This window comes from Phragmites australis, chromosome 6 (genome assembly GCF_958298935.1).
Source record: "Phragmites australis chromosome 6, lpPhrAust1.1, whole genome shotgun sequence".
Classification (NCBI taxonomy): Eukaryota; Viridiplantae; Streptophyta; class Magnoliopsida; order Poales; family Poaceae; genus Phragmites; species Phragmites australis.
In genome coordinates this window covers 17,131,954-17,151,545 of record NC_084926.1, presented here as the reverse complement: position 1 = coordinate 17,151,545, position 19,592 = coordinate 17,131,954, and the positions used below count along the sequence as shown (strand labels likewise).

The window sequence follows — 19,592 nt, the reverse complement described above, 5'->3', positions numbered from 1 at the left end:
TCGGGGCGAGGAGGGTGGAGGTTTTTGCTTTGGAACGAAGCAGGAGAACTGAGCGTGGAGGAGGAGACCTCCTGTGCCCTTATCCCATGAAGGTGGGCCATTCGACCTGTTTCAACCTTTTTTATTTTTTAGTATTTTTGCAAACTCTTAACGTTTGAGCACATATTTCATGATGAAACGATATTTTTTATTTTTATTTTTGTCATAGTTAGTCTTAGGATTGCCTCTAGTTTTGATGGAAAAAATTGATTTTTTTATTGTTTTCAAATCTGATTGATTTTTTTTAAAATTCAAATTCAGTAACTGTTTATATTATAAAATCGAAGTGAAACAGTAAGAACGGTTATCGCGATTTTCGAATGATAACCGTCACATTTTTTAACCCTAACCACCACCCCTCTAGTCTTTCTCTTTGGTCTACACAAGACTCGCAACTACCTCACGATGACAGATGCTTCCTTCCAAATTCAATATTACGCCCATCTTGGCTTTCCAAAATGTAAATTCTATACAAACAAATGGGAAAGGTATTTAAATTCACGGCTCGTGTCGTCCCACCTTCTACATGCTGTTCACGCGCCACGCCGCATGCACTTTCCTGCGGTTTTCTTCGGATGACTTTATTTCTAAAAATACATTGTTACACAGGTACAAAACCACCCTATTTATTAAATCGCACAGATATATTTTTCTTCTATTTTTTTTTCAGACACACGCTCCTGCCTTTCTGTTACACAAAAATCCATGGATCCACACGGATTTCCACACTATCGGCATCTCTTCCTCCCTACCTTGCAAACAGAGTTGCGCCCGTCAGGAACTCGAGAACCGAACAAACACAGACGAGACCTTTTCTATTCCTTTTATTTATTTTTCCCTCCCTCTCTCTCTCTCTCTCTTCAATATCATACGCCTCCTTCCCCTTTCCCACCCCTCTATCCGCCTCCGCCGCCCCCGTCCCAACGCGGCGACGACCGCCGGCTACCGCGCCTCTGACCGCGGCGCGTCCTCCCGCGTCCCACCGCTCGCCGGAGGTCGACGGGAGCAGGCGGCGCGGGCACCGACGGGCGCCGGCACGCAGGCATTCGCCGCCCCGCGCGTCCCCGAGGTTCGTGTCCCTATGGTTCCGTGTTGGGACGGGTGGGGCGGCGCTGTTTGAGCATGGAATTCTGATTGGTTTTGTGTTGGTGTTCTTGCCTCCGGGAGGCTGGGAATTTAGGGTTTGGCGGGCCGCGGCGTGATCAGCAGCGGCGGAGTTGGTCGGAAGGGGGGCCGTGCATTGGATGGTCTCGATCCGTACGGCTCCCTGCTGACCGCCCGCCGCAATGGAGGACCCTGGCGCGGGCGCGCGCGGATGGGAGGATCATCATGTCGCCGTCCCGCGTCTGTTGGTGCGCGGTGCTCAGGGGAGAGGATTGTCCACAAAGGAAGAGGAAGACAAAGGGGGCGACCTTGTTGTTGGATTGGTGGATCCTGTTGCGTCTGCTTCTGCCTCGCTTGAAGGAAGAAGGTGTCAGATGGGCGAGGAGAAGGGTTGTAGTTCAGAGGAGAGGCCCATGGACGTGGAGGAAGAGGAGGGAAGTAGTTTGGCGTTCGCGCCACAGGAACCCGCTGAACCTGGCAGTTTGCGGTTGTGTCATGTCGCCAATGGCAGATTGTTGGATAAGACGATATGTGTTCCTTGTGGCAGAGCAGTCTGTTCTGAGGATGTCGGATACGTGTATGACATGCTGGACAAAGTGACAGAGGGGAGGCAATGTAAGCGGGAGGGTGCGGGTAACGGAGGTGATTGCAGTGGCTTGGCGGAGGTAAAGACAAGTATTGAAGATTTACAATTGGCTTGTGATAATGGGGGCTTGTCAGATTCGATGAAGCATGGCAGCGAGCAACAGCCATGTGGAGTTGATGGCATGAGATCTGTGACGGATGCTAATAATGAGCTGCAACAGGATTATTTGCATGAAGATTCAGTTCCTTACGTTTCTGGGAGAATTGATGTTTTTTTAGATGGAAAGACAGTTGGGTGTGATCAAATACCCGGTGATTCAGTGCCGTGTCATGTGGACGATGGCGGGGTGTGGACTAAAGGTTTATGTGCCCCTGTTGGTGAAGGATCTCAGTCCATTGATGCTGGACACATGTATGACATGGAGGACATAGCGACAGAGGGGAGTCCATGTCAGCAGAATAGTTTAATGGGTGACAGAGGTGTTTTGAGTGGTGGTGCGGATGTAAAGACAAGCCTAGATTTGGTAAAACTTGATATCGAGTGGTTCACATCTGGCATGGATGTCACATGTTTGAAGAAAGATGCTAACCATGTTCCCCAAAAAGATGGTTTGTTACCGAAAATTGGAGCAGAGGACTCTCGGACCTTGCATGAAGATTCAGTTCCTTCAAACTCTGGGAGTAACATTTCTGTTTCTTTAGATGGCATGGCTGGTTGGACTGGTGAAATTTCTGAACATAAAGCAAGCATGGAGAATGTGACTTTTGGCTCACAAGGAGATACACTTTCTTGTGAGAATGGATGTTGGAAACAAGCTCCTGGAAGCAACTCCAGAAATGAGGTGGACACAAGTGAAGAGGACTTACAGACAGGTTGGATGGAAGCAACTTATGACAATGGGGGGTTGTCAAATTCGGGGAACCGTCACACAGAGAAACTGCGATGTGGTGCCGAGGGCCTGACGTTGACAACGGGTGCTAATCATGAGCTGGAAAAGGATGGTTTTTTGCCAAATATTTATGCAGCAGTCTCCCGGCCACTGAATGAGGCTTCTGTTCCTTCTATTTATGGAAACTCCATTGTTGTTCCTTTAGATGGGAAGGCTGGTCGGGTTGGTGAGATATCTGAAAATAGTACATGTGTGGAGAAATTGGCTTGTGATTCACTGGGAGGAGATATGGTCTTGTGTGAGAATGACCTTCGGATGGAGGCTTATGGAGATGAGAATCAGTATTCCAGCATGGACGTGTCCAATAGGTTGAACTTATCTGTTTGTGAAGAAGCAAACATGGGAAGTTTAAAATCTTGTGGCCCTTGTGCTCAAAAAGAGGTGCAACAGATCTCTCAAAAATATCTGACCTCTGAATTATCTGCAGAGAGAGACACGCGTTGTTCTTTGTATACCCAATCCTGCGGCGATGAACCTTGTTGCAGCGGCAGGGAATCAACTGCACTATGCCTTGATTATCAAGATTCTGCTCTTGGCAGATCTGGCCCTTTGGACCATTTGGCACAAGAGTTCAATGCTTGTAATTCTGCTGAAGACAAACCCTGTTCAGTTGATTTTGTCAGCAATGCTAATGATGGAGAATCACAAAGCCAAAAGCTGGCACCATTGATTGTATTCAAGCGTAGAAATCCAAAAAGAGCTGCCTCATCCAGAAATCTTAATTCTGAGAAGCCTGATCAAATAAACAAAGCAAGCAGTGGCACACGCAAACCTAAAAAGGTTAATATTGCGAGCTCATTACATCAAAGCACCATAAATATGTTCCCAAACAAAATCACTAAGGGAAGAAGTGGCATGAACAGGCCACAGAAATCTTCTGCTTGGGGCAGTCTGCAAAAGCTACTGGATGGTTTCTGTCAGAGTTATGGGCCTTTGACCTCTAATTCTCATCCAACTTACCTGGAAGAAGGAAGATCAAATAAAAGATCTGATCAGAAAAATCAGCGAAGCATTAGGAAGAGTCTAAGTTCAAGATCTTCAAAAAGTAAATGCTTTATCTTCTCTGATATAGGGCATTTAACTGATGAATTGAATGGGCAGCCTGCCTTTTCAGCTATTGCTGATACTGATGCTTCCTCGGAAGGTTGCGGAGAAGACATTCCAAAATTGGCTTCTCATACATTGGAGTGTACTGACGGTGCTAATGCACAGCAGTTGAAAAGGGACTTGATGAGTTCTACTCAGGAAACATGCCCTAAATACATCGGTGAAGAGTATGCTAAGCTTTCAACTTCTGAACCTTCTTTGAACAATGCCAATGGTACTGTCATGATACATGTTGGATTTTCGCCGGATTCTGTTTTGGAGGTAGCTTCTGTTACTTGTGAAAGTAATGCTTCTGCGAGCCATGATGTTATACTACGCGAAAACTCATCTGATGCTGGTGCATTGAACGGAGGTGGTCATCATCCATCTGTTTTATCTACTTCCGACTCTGGAAAAGATCAAGCTCCATCGTTGATGCACTTGGAGCATCAGGCTAAAACTGCTGGGGGGAGTGAGAACACAAGAAGGGAAGAGACTGGTCCATCCCATACCATGATAGACAATGATGTTAGTCAAGGAAAAGTGCAAACTTTACAGAAGTCCAATGCAGTGAGGAAAAATAGTATTGTCGGAAAGCCGGGTTGCAAAAAGAAAGATGGAACTAAAGGAAAAAACTTGAAGACCGAAAGTTCTACCCAAATTTCTTCATGTGAAGCTTCAAAACTCAGGGCCTTCTCTAATGATGATTCAGTTTCACTTGATCCATCTGACTTACTGCTTCGTACTGGGCATCCAGAGCTAGGTTCTTGTTTTGAGGTCCAAACTCCAGCCTCACAGGATCTTGGTTTGCTTGAACATAGTAATATGCAGAGTCATTCTGTAACTGATAGTGACAAAGGGAGTGCCTTTCACACTATGAAATCGCCATGGCACAAGAAAAAGGATGCTAATGCAGGAAAGAAGGGTAAGGTGCGGGATCCACATACAAACGGAAAAGGTAAGAAGAAAAATATAGCAGATGGCACCCCCTTTTATTGTGGATTGTTTAATTTGCCTTCTACTGAACCGGTGCCGTCTCATATGAATGAACAAAGTATGTATGCTTTTCTTTGAATTTTATCATTTGTGCATTTTTCGTTATCATATATCAAGTAGGTTCAGTAGGTATTAACACTCTCGTTTCCATAGGTAATCTCAGTCCTGCCACTGAACTTGCATTCAAGAACTCTGGCACCATATCTACTGATTTATCTGGAAATGTTACTTGCAAATTGGATGAGGCATCTGTACCCCCACCACCACGTGCTGCATGGGTGTGTTGCGATGATTGCCAAAAATGGCGCTGCATACCTGCTGAACTGGCAGATGTCATTGGAGAAACAAATTGCAGATGGTATAGTTTTCTTTCCTGTTATCTCAGTTATCATTTTGCACGGTTGCACCAGCCTGCTAGTCTAATTGACGTACACTGCACTGCTCTACTTTGCAGTATGTCTGTACGATCTATTGTGGAAATTCCTTTTCTCATTTATACCTTTTTTGTTTGTGGGATGCCAAACTAGAATTATTTACTCAAAATAGATAGAACTGAATAAGGAGAATTACTCATCACATAGATCACTACATTTTTTCTTATCGATTTTATTGTGGACATGCTGATACCATCCGAATGCGATTTCTAGAGGAATGCCTAAGTTAGTTACCCACAGGAAGAATATACTTCTTACATGTTAAATATGCCTATGTTCATATTATTGTTCCATGTGAGTTTTACACTCCTTATTTTCGAATATTTAATTTAAATATCCCATGTGGATTCTACACTTTGTACCTGTTTTATGCATGCCACATAATTTTGTGTGCCATAAAGAGGGGAGCACAGGTTAGGGTGCACAGTGGGTGCAATTAAACTAGGTTGCTTCATGCATTGGATACATACCCATGCCGATGCAATTGTGTTGGCAGTTATTCTCCATTGCCAATGATTCATCAATGCAATGTCATCTTAGAAATAAATGCTCCCCTCTTTGATCCCACTGTCTGAGGCACCTCTCAAGCCCTAGAACAGCCTCGTGCAAGGAAGAGCACTTGACCATCCAAGCCATTAAGCTCCACCTGTGATGATTCTTTAATTTGCCATTGGAACACCCTTAAGAGCAAGGTTTGGCACAGGACGTCACTTCCAGATTAAGTGTAGCAACTGCACACCATTAGCAACCTCCTTCACGACCAGCTTGTGTAGACGGAGCACGGAAGGGTAGGGAGCTCGTCGTCTGCTTGCCCGTGCACCGTGTGGACCAAGTGCACGATCTGGACATGACCGATGAGTGCCACCGAGAGGACTTCCTTGTTGGTGGTGAAGTAGAAGCTCTGCACCATGCCTCCCTCAAAATACATTACATCTTCAGTGCCATGGACCTTTCTCAGTTAGCTCCTTATACTCCACATCTTTAATATTCAGACTTTCATTTGAGATATCAGGCCACAGCTTGCTTAATTCCACTCTAGATTTGCACTCAGCTCTTACAGCAAGAAGAACTACCACTAAATATATAGCTACAAATATCTTTGGGTTCTATTCCTCTATATTATTTGTATTTCTATATAATTTGTATTTCGAGGGATTGGAGACCTCACAACCTAATATGTGGCACCACCACTCTTCAAATCTATATTTTAGATCTTCGACAACTTTCTTTTATTTTGAATCATTTATTCCATTCAGTTGTCATTTTATTGTAATGTGTTTGTACACTTAACTTTAATTCGTGTTCATCTGTTGAATGCTTTATACTACTGATTCATCCTTTCTTGTTTTAACTATGAAGGACTTGCAAGGACAACGGAGACAAGGCGTTTGCTGACTGTTCTATTCGACAAGAGAAGACAAACGCCGAGATCAATGCAGAACTTGAACTTTCAGATGCTTCAGCTGATGAAGCAGACAATGATGGATCTAACTCGAAAGGTTTTGAACCTCTGCGTGCCTTTTCTTTTCTACAGTACACTTTCTGGTCATTGTGATGTAAAAAAAGATCTCCCTCTTATGTTGTATCTTATCATATCTGATTTTATTTCACCCTTTTGCATCTTGCTGTTGTGTAGCTTTCAGAGCACCATCATGGACGCATGTTAGGTCGAACTTGTTTCTGCATCGCAACCGCAGAACTCAATCCATTGATGAGGTTGGTGTTGTTCACCCCTTTTCTTCCCTCCCCGAATTGACATCTCTTTCTGCTATCTGTACGTAATACGTTTAGTTCTCTTTAATCATAGAACTTGTTTATTTGTGTCGATAGTTAGTTCATGAAGTCCCTATAGATTCTCGTACATATTTCTATTTGCTGGATAAATAGGAATAAGTTGCCCACAAAGTGCATAAAACACCAACATTTGTACTGTAGTCACTCTGAAGCAGGGATGTGTCGCACAAACTTTTTAGTTGCAAGAATACCTTCAATCGTCCTCCATGACTACATATTTCTATTTCTCAATTCCACTTGTAATATGAATAGTGGAAGGTGAAAACTGTTGGTGACGTGCATAAAAAGTACATCTTTTTTGTTACCATAGCCACTATCCTAATCGTTTATAGTTTTATTTTCCCTATTCATTTGGGTGAGTCATTTTTTATTTCTGCTTCATTCCCACTCTGAATCGATACTGTTTATCTCATACTATTATTATTCTTGTAGCTCATTTTACATTAAACTATCTTGAACCATTTTTACAAAATATATTGGTTCTTTGTTGTACTCGCGACGTGAATATAGCTGAAATTTCGAAGAATACCCTAAATTTGTTATGTTTTTTATTAAATACAACCAGAGCATGGTGTGCAACTGCAAGCCTCCTCAAGATGGCCGAATGGGTTGCAGAGATGGCTGCTTGAACAGGATGCTCAACATTGAATGCGTGAAGCGTACATGTCCATGCGGAGAGCAATGTTCCAATCAGCAGGTTGGCTTTCTTGGTTATCCTTGTGTTAGTGAATGTTTTCCATGGTACATTGGTTTTGACTGTCTAAAATATGTGAAACAGTTTCAGCGGCGCAACTATGCAAAACTGAGATGGTTTCAATCTGGCAAGAAAGGCTATGGACTGCAGTTGAAGGAAGACGTATCTGAAGGAAGGTTCCTTATTGAATATGTTGGAGAGGTACCAGTTTGGATTAGTCCCCCCTCCCTCTTTCCATTTCCTTGTTGGTTCCATTTTCTGCCTTTATTTTTTCCTTGTTTTTGTGCCATGTGTAAATAACCTGCCTCTAAAATCTGTTTATGTTAGTTTTATGCTTATTTATTTATGTCTAATGAGTTTTTTGACTTTGTACTGCAATGTTCTCTCAGGTCCTTGACATAACGTCTTACGAATCCCGCCAAAGATACTACGCTTCTAAAGGCCAGAAACATTTCTACTTCATGGCACTAAATGGTGGCGAGGTATAGCTTTTGGTTTCCTGTAGTTATGCTTTGTCCATATTTTGTCAGATTTACTATTTTATTTCCTGCCGCATTAGAATTTTCGCCCTTTATTTTGTACTGTAAGTCCTTCTGTTCTGTGGTCTAAAATATGTCTTTGATGAGGAACTATCAGATTACCTCCCTTTATTCCCTTCTCTCTACCTCTAATAAATGATATTGAAGTTGTGTGCCACCCACTTAAGTCATTCATCGTGGTGTTGACACTTGAATGAATTCCATTGATCTTTCTTTTGATTTCTTGAATTGAATTCTTTCAGGTAATAGATGCTTACACTAAGGGAAACTTGGGCCGATTCATCAATCATAGCTGCAGCCCTAACTGTCGTACAGAGAAAGTACTTCTGTCTCATTGATATATGTTTATTATTGCCTATGTTTCTTGCCCTTATTAGCTGAAACTTCCTGATCAAAATCAGAATATATATGGTGCTTGATATAGTGATCTAGAATTGCATTTCCACTTTGAGTTTGTTAAATTGTGTTCCTGTTTTTTGGAAATAGTGGATGGTCAACGGAGAAGTCTGCATTGGAATATTCGCCATGAGGAACATCAAGAAGGTAAGGCTAAAAAAGATCATTACATCGCAAACTGGACCTTGTGTCCCCATATGACCTAGTGCTTCTTGTAGAAGATGCAGAGTGAGTGAGAGTTCACTTTATTTATAATTTAAGTTGCGTCAGTTAGTGGTCTCAGTGTATTATATTATTCATGCAATATGATGCTTGGTCATTGTCATCATGTAATGGATTTGTATTTTCTAATAGGGTGAAGAATTGACATTTGATTACAACTATGTTCGTGTATCTGGTGCTGCTCCTCAAAAATGCTTCTGTGGTACTGCCAAATGCCGGGGTTACATTGGTGGAGACATATCAGTTGTTGATACCATCACCCAAGATGATGCAGAAGCAGGGCATTTTGAACAAATGGTTGTTGACAAAGATTCCGAGGGATTGATGGGTGCAGATGTGTTTGGTTCTCATGGCAGCCATCCAGATATTGCGGAACCTGTCTTTACTATTCAAGGGAAAGATGTCCATGATTGTCCAGCTGCAAATGCAGAGTTACAATCACTTCTGCAAACTGGAGGAACTTTATTTGACACTAGTGAGTCCGGAAATTCCTTGGAAGCATGGAGCCCACAGGAAGATGAAGATGCCATCCGCACGCCTGTGCATGTCTCACAATCAATTGAAAGTTCTTTGCAGCATTTTCGAGTACATGGCACTCAGTCATCAGATTGTTTGCAAAAGACTCCAAACACATTGGAAGGATCAAAGGCTCCAAATGTAATAAATGGATCGGCACCTAGTTCTGATTTCGGGAGCAACCTGGTACCTGATTTCAATGCTAATAAGAGAAACAACCTAAAACAACATAGAAATGTAAAGCTATCATCATCATCTCCAATTGACAATGAGCACATTTTGGGAGGTAATACTGTTCTGGCCAATGGTTTCCTCTTGCCACCTAAGCTAATTCTGATAGTATTAATGATCTCTCTTTGATATGTGTAGTTGAAGGGAGACTGAACAACCTTCTGGATGGAGACGGAGGTATCAGCAAGCGAAAAGTATGAAACCATCACTATCCCCTTAATTGTACATAATCTAGAATTCTAGGTTTGCACACAACATATTTCTGTGAAATTTTTATGGGGTGCTTCTATTTATGATACAATTGCCTTATGCCAGAAAAAAAACAACACAATTAGATATGGGAATATGCTATGAAAGTTTGGAAGGCACATGGCTATAGGAAATGTGGAGAACTTTGATTAGTGGTGTGTGGTGCTCACATTGCTCAAGAACATAATGCATGAATAACTTATATTAGTGCTGCTCACATTGCTAGAGTACATAAGGTCAGTAACATAGTTTATGAAAGAACTTATGGACGATTGAAATTCTAGCAAAATTAGGCCTCTTAAGGTTTGAAATGCTTTTTGATTGCTTCAATGGCATGAAAGTTGCCTATACATGCATACCTTGAACTTGGGTCTCTGCTATTTGCGCATGTTGCACGCCTTGCACTAATATGAATTTTGCTTGTTGCATCTTGATGACCTAGTATTGCAAACATTTGTTATCATTCTATACTTGCTTATATGTTCTAACTAAAAGCATTTTTTCGAACAGGATGCGACGAATGGATACTTGAAGCTTCTCCTCGTAACTGCCGCGGAAGGTGACAATGCTGGGGGCACATCCAAAAGGTTTGATTACCAGATGACATGTGAAGCAAATTTTCCTCTATCCATTCTAAATGTGCTATTATTTCATCTCTTTCAGTGTGAGGGATCTTTCGTTAATTCTTGACGCACTTTTAAAAACAAAATCACGTGCCGTTCTGTTGGATATCATCAACAAGAATGGTATATTTCCTCGCATTCCTCCAACTTCCTGTGTTAAAGTTCAATAGTTACTGATTAAGAAACTAATTATTCTTTTTATGGCAGGATTGCAAATGCTTCATAATATATTGAAGCAGAATAGAAGCAACTTCTTTCGGACACCGATTATACGGAAGCTTCTGAAGGTCCGCACTTCATTCACTACACAATCCTCATACTGTTGTATGGTATCCAATTATTATATTCATGTCATCAGTTGCTATATTCACATGTTTGTATGGTGTCCAGTTGACATATTTATTATATTCACATTAAACTGTAATCAGTGTTATGTCACCAGAACCTGGTGCTACTTTCTGTATGAAAATAATGAGAATCTGATTTCTATCATAATATTGGCATCTTCCTTCAGGTATTGGAGTTTCTTGCTCTGAAACAAATTTTGACATCTGAACATATAAACGGAGGTCCTCGATGTGCTGGAGTTGAAAGGTAGATTATTCAAACTTGTTATTTATTCCAGTTTTATTCGATACTGCTTGAAGAAATTTCATATTCAGTCTCTTCCCTAGGCCCCATCATACCCTTTTTTGTGTTCCATCTGTGTAATGCCGTTTTGACCCAAGCCAAGATAGGGTTTTCCCAAAGAAATGAAATATAATTATTTTCTTTTTTAGAGGATAAATTAACTTCTTGTTTGTTATTTTTGTTGTTTCTTAAAATCTTTTTGTATGGTCTATGCTTATGTAATAGGGAGACAATTTACACTGTTATTTATAGCCTTGTGATTGCTTGTATCTAAGTCATGTTTTAAGACCTGTTCTATAAGAGTATAAGACTGTCATCAGGAACAACATGCAAGTGAAGCCGCTTTGGTGTGCTAACCTTGAGTTAACAACTAAGACATATCTGTTAGTTTGTAACTATATACTGCTTACTAAATTAAGCCTTGGCCAATTTGCTTAGGGAAATTTTTACAGTGCTCTAGTAAATAGCTCATACTGTTGCTCTTTTTGAAGCTTTAGCTACACAAAATTTAATCTACTGCAACTTTATCTGGATCTTGTATTGCAGCTTCAGAGACTCAATGTTGAGCTTGACAAGACATAGTGACAGTCAGGTAACGGACATACCAATGTTAAGGCATTCTTTGGGCTTTTGTTGTGGATATATGTTTGTATGTTGCATCTTTGTTGTATTTCAAATGCAAATCTGATCCATTAGCTAATGCATGAAAAGAATATAAACTTATGATGTAAGCTCACAAATGGAAGACAGATGTGCCTGGCACACTTTTGCCTACCGAAATGGCTGCCATACTTGTGGTATAGCTAGTAAAAAACTGAGTCTATGATGTGTGGGTCACACATGTAAGAAAGTGTGGCTACCAAATATTGTTGCAAGGAACCAAATGCTACCTAAGGAAGTGTGGAGCAAGCACAACTAAGGTTAGTCAACAAAGTTAGATTGCACCTGGAAACTAAACACCCACTTAATCAGGAAATGCCATTGAAGAATAATGGCATAGTTGAGGCAACATGAGTGCATGCTGTTGATTGTCTGAACTTCCATCGTGAATACATAGTGTGATGTTGCTTCTTTGTTAAGTTGTAAATTGCATAGTTTTTGTCTTCACTTTCATTTTGGATACATGGAGAAATATATTGCTTTTTTTGGTAAGTTTGAAATGCATGGTTAATTTTTAGACTAATGCATGGAAAGACAGGCAAAGTTTGGATAGATTTTCGAAATAAAATTAACAAATTAATTATTTTTAGGACTGACTATAAATGAAAAATGTACAACTAATAATTGCAGCATGGGCAGTCATATTTAAACCTAACTTACTTTAGTGTTTGTAAATCCGTTCCAGGTCCAGAAATAATATTATCATCCACTGCCTCTCCATGAAATTTCTTGTGTCTCTACGATTTAGCAGTTTCGACCCCTCAGGAATAATGGGAACTGCTTGTTACTTCTCAGCTGGCTAAATTCGTCGTTTTCTCTTGGCCTGTCCCCATTGACTTTTTTTTTATTATAGGTTTTCCAATAAAAATTTTACTTGTGATTCACTCCATGCATGGAATCCATAATTCATGAATGGGCATGACTCACTATATGAAGTCTAAATAGTTTCTTTCCTCCACGTGACAGGTTCATCAGATTGCTCGGAACTTCCGTGATCAATGGTTCCCCCGTAATATAGCAAGGAGTGAGCTAACTGAATATCCACGTGCATCCACATCTGCACAGGATATACGGGGAACTACTATGGTCTGGAATTCGGCTAGAAGGAAACGCAAGAGCCGCTGGGACTATCAACCAGATGAGCATTATAAGATGGTGGAACTAAAAATGCAAAATGCTTTTTCTGAACATGGCGAACTTAATCTTCAGATTGGCTTGATGAGAAACAAGTTGCCGGAGAATCAGGGAACAAACAGCTATCATAATAATGTTCCTGGTATGGGATGTTCAAGAGAGAGTGCAGATGACGAAGCGCCTCCTGGGTTTGAGTCTCAACCAGAACGTCGGCCTGTACAAGCTTCCTTCGGCTGCGAGGTTGCTCCAGGACTTTGCATGGAGAGGTACCAACCTAGCTTGACTATTTCATATGGGATTCCGGTTGCCCTTGTTCAACACTTTGGAACCCCTGAAGCTGATGGAGGTCAGTGCCACCAAAAATGGAAAGTTGCACCTGGTGTACCTTTTAGTCCTTTTCCACCATTGCCACCCTATCCACGAGGGAGTCCTTGTCCCTCATCTCAGATGTCCCAGCATGACGGAACACCCACAGTGGAACATAACAGTTCAGGACATTGTGGAAGGACAGCAGACAGAGACGGGAGAGTGCATAGGGCTTGGCGGAATGGCCCAAGAACAAGATGGCCATACAATAACCAAGGAAGGAGATTTCCAAGCAATCATCATAGATTTGAAAGATTCCACCATTCAAAACCTCAATAGAATGGTCATTTAGGATTCAGGGGCCCTGATTGACCAAATCCTAAATTTTTAACCTCAAGTAGTGGTGGTATACATGGTTGTTCCTGCTCATCAGAAGTGTAAAAGAAATTGTGTCAGCCTATAACTTTGTTTCAGAGAAACTGTTACCATCAGTTTAGTAGGTGTAGAACATATGCTGCAAATAGGTCATTGCTCTTGCAGTCTTGTTACTAATTAATTGCTCATTGGTTTTCTCCGCCTAATGTGTATTCTCAACAGGAATAATTGATTTGATTCAAATCTTTTTACAGGCAAAAGGCTAACAGATTCAATTGACACTTCTTTCTGTGCTATGCATTCCATTTTCTTGTTTTGCTGTCTGTTGCAGTTTTTGTTTTCAGGATAGCAATTGCAGCTATGGTCTTATTCTGAGCCATGAGATGCTGTATGCACACGACGAGAAGGTTCTAGCTTGGCTGTATTATGGTCCATATTATTTTTTGTTTCCCTTATTGTTAAACTATATCCGCTTTAGTAGAAAGTATGTTATTTGTTGGACCTTGTACATGAAAGATCAATTAGCTACTTATTTGGTCTATTTTTTGAATTGCCCAATTTCTTGGAGGACTCTTAATTTTTAGGCCTCCTGCTGCTTCGATAGTATGTCTCTTGTGCCATTTCTGATGTAGCTGAAAGTGATCCTGGATCCTGCTCATGTGCCGTACGGACGCGCACATGGACATGCATAAATTGTTGCACGGCATGTCAGGTAAAAATCCTGAATCAAATTCACATTACATGGTATCTGAATGTTTGTCACATTGTACTTCTAAGCTGCGGTTGTGTTATGTACGTCACTGGCAGGACTTGCTGGGTATGGTGCAGCGATGCTCTACTCAAATTTGCTATTGTGTATTATTCTTGATCTTTTGTCGCAAAATACACTTATTAGGGAGGAACTTCATTCTGTATAATCTAACATGAGTGCAATGAAAGAAATATGAGATTTACTCTCTATTTCCTATTGTCTACTGTCATTTACAATCCTACCACAAGAGGTTATCGCAGGAACATCATTACATTGCTGCTGCATGATGCATGACATCGTCGGCGGCCTTTAGGCTTCCTGCGACGGTGACCGGACGTGGACCACGGTGCAACCCATTGAGGGAGCCTTCGTCGTCAACCACAGCCATTTCTTGAGCAACGGGAGGTTCAAGAACACCGACAACCAGGCGGTGGTGAACTCGGAGTGCGCCCAACTGATGATCGCGACGTTTCCACAACCCGGTGCCCGACACGACGGTGTACCTGAAGGGCATGCGGGAGGGCGAGGCGTCCATACTTGACAAGCCCATCATGTTCGCTGAGATGTACGTACATGCGGCAACTTCCCATGTGCGACGCAGTCCTATCATATATTCTTCGGTGGCGGCCGGCTTGATCCGACGGTCACGTTCCCTTCGGCGGCTGGCACAGCCCGAGCCGACGGCTAGCAGCGCCCAAGCGGTGGCCGACCGCAATAGATATGGCCATCGCTAGACGCGATGTATTAATTATTAGTTTAGGATGAGCCACAATTATTCTACTTATGGGTATTTAAATTGTAATTGAGGATGCACTCATATATCATGATTCTATACTTACCCTATTAAGTTAAAATGGTTTTCATTGGAAACCCATAATGGCATCAATGGTGAATATCTCTTCATCATCAAGAATAACGGATATAATAAACAAGTGCTTGACAAAATTCCTTTCTTTCATTTGAATTGTATCATATATACATCAATCTCGTATCACATGTTACGTTCAAGATAATTTTTCAGAATTTTGATAAATTCAAGATTTGACATGATCGCATTGGTCATGTTGGTTTACGGATGATATGAAAAAATGTCAGCAATTATATTAGTCACAACATCAATGATAAATAATTCCCAAAATCCTCAGATTTTATGTGCATTGCATGTACTATAGAAAAATTAATTTTAAGACACTCTTACCTTAAAATTAAAAGTAAGCCACTCAATTTTCTTTAACACATTTAAGGAGATATATGTGATCATATTCAATCACTATTTGAACCATTAAGGTACTTTATGATGATCATAGATGCATATACAAACTTATTGCTTAAATTATCAAATTATAAGTAAATTATTCTGAACACAGGATAAAATCCATTATAATGAACAATGCCACTGAATTTACTTCACGAGTCTTCAATGATTATTGTATGGCCTTAGGCATTAATTTAGAGCATTAAATATCTTATGTGTACACGCTCAAAATGGTCTAGCTGAAACATTTATCAAGAGAATTAAATTAATTGCACGATCATTACTTCAGAATTACAATTTACCAACCTCATGTTGAAAATCATGCAGTCTTACACATCGTAGATTTAATTCACATAAGACCAACTGCATATTATACTACTTCTACATTGTAGTTAAGTATGTGAAAATCAAATAAGTATTTCTTATCTACCATAATTCGATTATATTGTACCGATATCACCACCGCAATATGGAGATTTATATGAGGTATATTTTTCATCGATCATAAAATATCTCGGGCCTCTAATAGGGGACTTATTCACAGTCCAGTACGCTGATGAGGACAATTTCCATGCATTAGGGGGAGATCAAAAGTACCACAAAGAATACTTGAAAATAAATTAGAATGTCTCATGCATTCGGTCATTAGATATGAACATCCATTCCTTATATTCACTTACTAAAGAATCTAAATATAAAGTTCAAAGATTCATAAATTTTCAACATATTATAAATAATCTGTCATATGTATTTACTAGTAACAAAGGTGTCACTAAATCATATCACTGGACTCAATACACCAGAAAGAGTAGAGGTACCTAATAAAATCACTCAACTCCCAAATGCAAATAAGAGTGTTAGAAATATATATGATCATAAGAGATAATGATTTTTATAAGCATCCACATAAATAAAACAGTAAATGAAAATTAACATGAAGTTGACTGACATCTTATGGGTACTCAGTATCTAAGGCCTATGAATGCTTAACATCCACGATCCAACACAAATGTACGCACTAATGTAGGTACTAAAACATCGGAACACCCTAACTCCATTGTTGCGGAAAATCACAAGGAGTTAAAAGGGATAAATAAAATATCCATAAAACTATATTGATTATAGAAAATCATACAATAGAAAAACTACAATTATCGATATATATTTCTCCTCAAAAATTACAAAAGATCTTTAACTAGATCTAGATCAAAATACATGGCCACAACAGAGTGCCTTAAGCGCTCAGACTGGACTAAGTAGAAGGAATCAATTGAGGTAGAACTGCACTGGCTCAATAAAAGAGAGATATTTACCACAATAATAACTACTCCTCAAAATATGCTCCATGTGAGAATGAAAACAATGAGGCAGTGATATACAAAACAAGGCTAGCACAAGGGTTCACGCAAAGACCCCATCGATTTTTGATGAAACATATTCTCAAGTTATATGTAGAATAATGTTCTAATATTTAATATTATTGGCATAATCTAGTCGTTTGATTCAGAAATCTATATGGAAGTCCATGAAGGATTTAAAATTTGGAATTCCAAAGTAAATCACAACATGTATGGTGTAAAGTCACTTTAGGACTTAAAAAAGTCAGATAAAATATGTTACAAACCGACTGAATGAGTTTCCTCTGCATAAGAGTTACTCAAATAATGATGGTTGCTAGTATACATTTATGAAGAAACCATCAACTGAATTTTATATCATCTCGGTGTATATAGATGATCTCAATATCATTGGAAATGAACAAGAAGCACACAAATTTTGGGTAAAATCAAATTTTGCTTAGGTCTACAACTTGAGCATATTCTCTTAGGAATACTTGTATACTAGTCTGCATATATCCAGAAAATATTAAAGAAATTCAATATGGATATATCATATCCATTAATACACCTATAGTCATTCAATCTTTTGAAATGGATAAAGAACCATTCAAATCTTAGGATGATGATGATGGGATATTGTGACATGAAGTTCATATCTTAGTACCTTTAAAACACTAATGTATCTTTCAAATTACAACATGTCTAATATTGTATTTGCAGATAACTTGCTAGTTAGATATAGCATAACTCCAACAAAACAATATCTTGATTTATTATATGAGAAAAAAACCAAGACATGACTATAGTTGGATATACCGAGACTTGCTATTTATCTGATCCCTATAGTACCATATCACATACAGACTTTGCATTCTTATATGGTGGAAAAGCCTTCTAATAGAAGTCATCAAAATTAAACTCTTGTGGCTACTTTCACTAATCATTCTGAAATAATTATATGAAACATCACATGAATGTGTATGGCTTCATAGAATGACTAACCACATACAAGAATTGTATGGTATTGGTTCATCAGAATCATTTACCATTATCTATGAAGATAATATTGCTTGTATTGTTGAAATACGTACATGTTATATAAAAAGCAATATCATAAAATATATTGCCTCAAATTTATTTTATCCTCGTGAATTACAAAAATGAGGAGATATATACTTTGCAATAATATTATGTGATAATCTTACAGATTTATTCACAAATCTATACCAACATATTTATTCCATTAATAAAATTAGTATGAGATGACTTCAAGAGTTGCAAAGTTCAGGGGGAGTAAACTCCTAATATATATAACCTTTTAATGATCACCGGATAATAAATATTACACTCTTTTCCTTCATGAATTTTTCCTATCAAGGTTTCTCATATAAGGTTTTCAATGAGGTAATATTAATACAAACATTCATATATGTCACATCATTTTCTCTTAATTTTTTCCCACTGGATTTTTAAGGAGTTTTCAATAGCATATTACAATTATTTCTTCTCATATTTTTCCCACAGGGTTTTTTAAGGAGATTTCATTGTATTATATACAAATAACCAAATTGATCAAGAGAGGTGTTATGGTACAAATCCAATGATCAATTGGAGACTCATTGAGGAGAGATACCTCACCAAAGGGACACCTACTGTGGAGTGATGCCTCACCGAAGGGATATGAACTTGTCTCTTCATTCTATATAAATCTAACATGAGTGTAATGAAAGAAAGATGAGATTCACTCTCTATTTACTATTGTCTGCTGTCATTTGCCATCCTACCGCAAGAAAAAGAATGACTTGTTGGAAGAACTTTTGTTAGAAATATGTTTATATTTGATGTCTGTTCCAGATTCTCTGTGTTGTCGGCATTGCTTCGAGATCAACATGCCCTAGAGACTTGAGGGGCAGGCAACAGTTTTACTTTGATGTGGATCCTACTCTTTGCTTTGATGTGGATCGATGTTGGACTACTGGAGGGTTATGAACAGTAGCAATTGTTATAAGCAGGCTTTTCATCCCTGGCATTTTATTTTATTCAGATTGTCTAGTTTATGACCCACTTATCACTACACAACTTTGTCAGCAGAGCTGTTTTGTTCTTGTCAAACTCTTGAACCGAAAAAGATAATGTCATGTAGGCCGATCTCAGGCTTGCTGTTCCAGGCTCGTGGGTTGCTGGTTTGGCTAAGCTGCATGCCCTGGTGCGCCACTGGTCCGGCATGAACAAGTTCTCTTTTCTTGTTTGCTTCCAGTGCTGTTGCATCTTGATGCTCAGGAAACCAATCGCATATGTGCTCAGCGTCCGTACCGTACATCCCCAAACGTAACTTCGTTGTCTAGAATAAGGCTGCAATGAAGCGGGTTTGAGCGAGTTTGGCGACACTTAGCTGTAGTCGTCATAAAAACTGAGGGAGCTCAATCTATTGTATGCGATCACATTCAGCTCAGATTAATTCGAGCGATCTTGAGCAAAGTTCCGAACCGAATATAAATAATGAGCATTTCGCTATTTTTCAGGGTGATCTCTGCAATAGGGCTTTACCAAGAATGTGAGGAAAATTTGTGCTAATGGTTGTAACGTAGTTTGACAATACATACAGAAAGAAAGTACATATATCATCTTATCACCTGGTGGAGTTCATCTTCGTAGGAAACATACCTCTTCCTAATTCAGCACA

General features: G+C 39.6%; 1 protein-coding gene across 3 annotated transcripts; it reads left to right on the top strand.

Annotated features, from left to right (window-relative positions):
- Nucleotides 1-816: 816 nt before the first annotated feature.
- LOC133921983 (uncharacterized) lies at nt 817-13,844 on the top strand. 3 transcript variants are annotated; one of them, XM_062367117.1, is made up of 18 exons: nt 820-1,108; nt 1,207-4,818; nt 4,914-5,118; nt 6,554-6,693; nt 6,831-6,910; nt 7,554-7,685; nt 7,767-7,883; nt 8,072-8,164; nt 8,464-8,541; nt 8,708-8,764; nt 8,972-9,641; nt 9,725-9,780; nt 10,346-10,422; nt 10,499-10,581; nt 10,666-10,745; nt 10,973-11,052; nt 11,635-11,680; nt 12,715-13,844. In XM_062367117.1, exons 2-18 carry the CDS (start codon nt 1,326-1,328, stop codon nt 13,525-13,527), a joined length of 6,300 nt encoding a protein of 2,099 aa, XP_062223101.1. In that variant the 5' UTR covers nt 820-1,108; nt 1,207-1,325; the 3' UTR covers nt 13,528-13,844. The 3 variants fall into 3 exon arrangements, with proteins under 3 accessions (XP_062223103.1, XP_062223101.1, XP_062223102.1); XM_062367118.1 differs by having other exon boundaries at nt 820-4,722; XM_062367119.1 differs by lacking the exon at nt 11,635-11,680 and having other exon boundaries at nt 817-4,818; nt 12,715-12,911.
- Nucleotides 13,845-19,592: the final 5,748 nt, after the last annotated feature.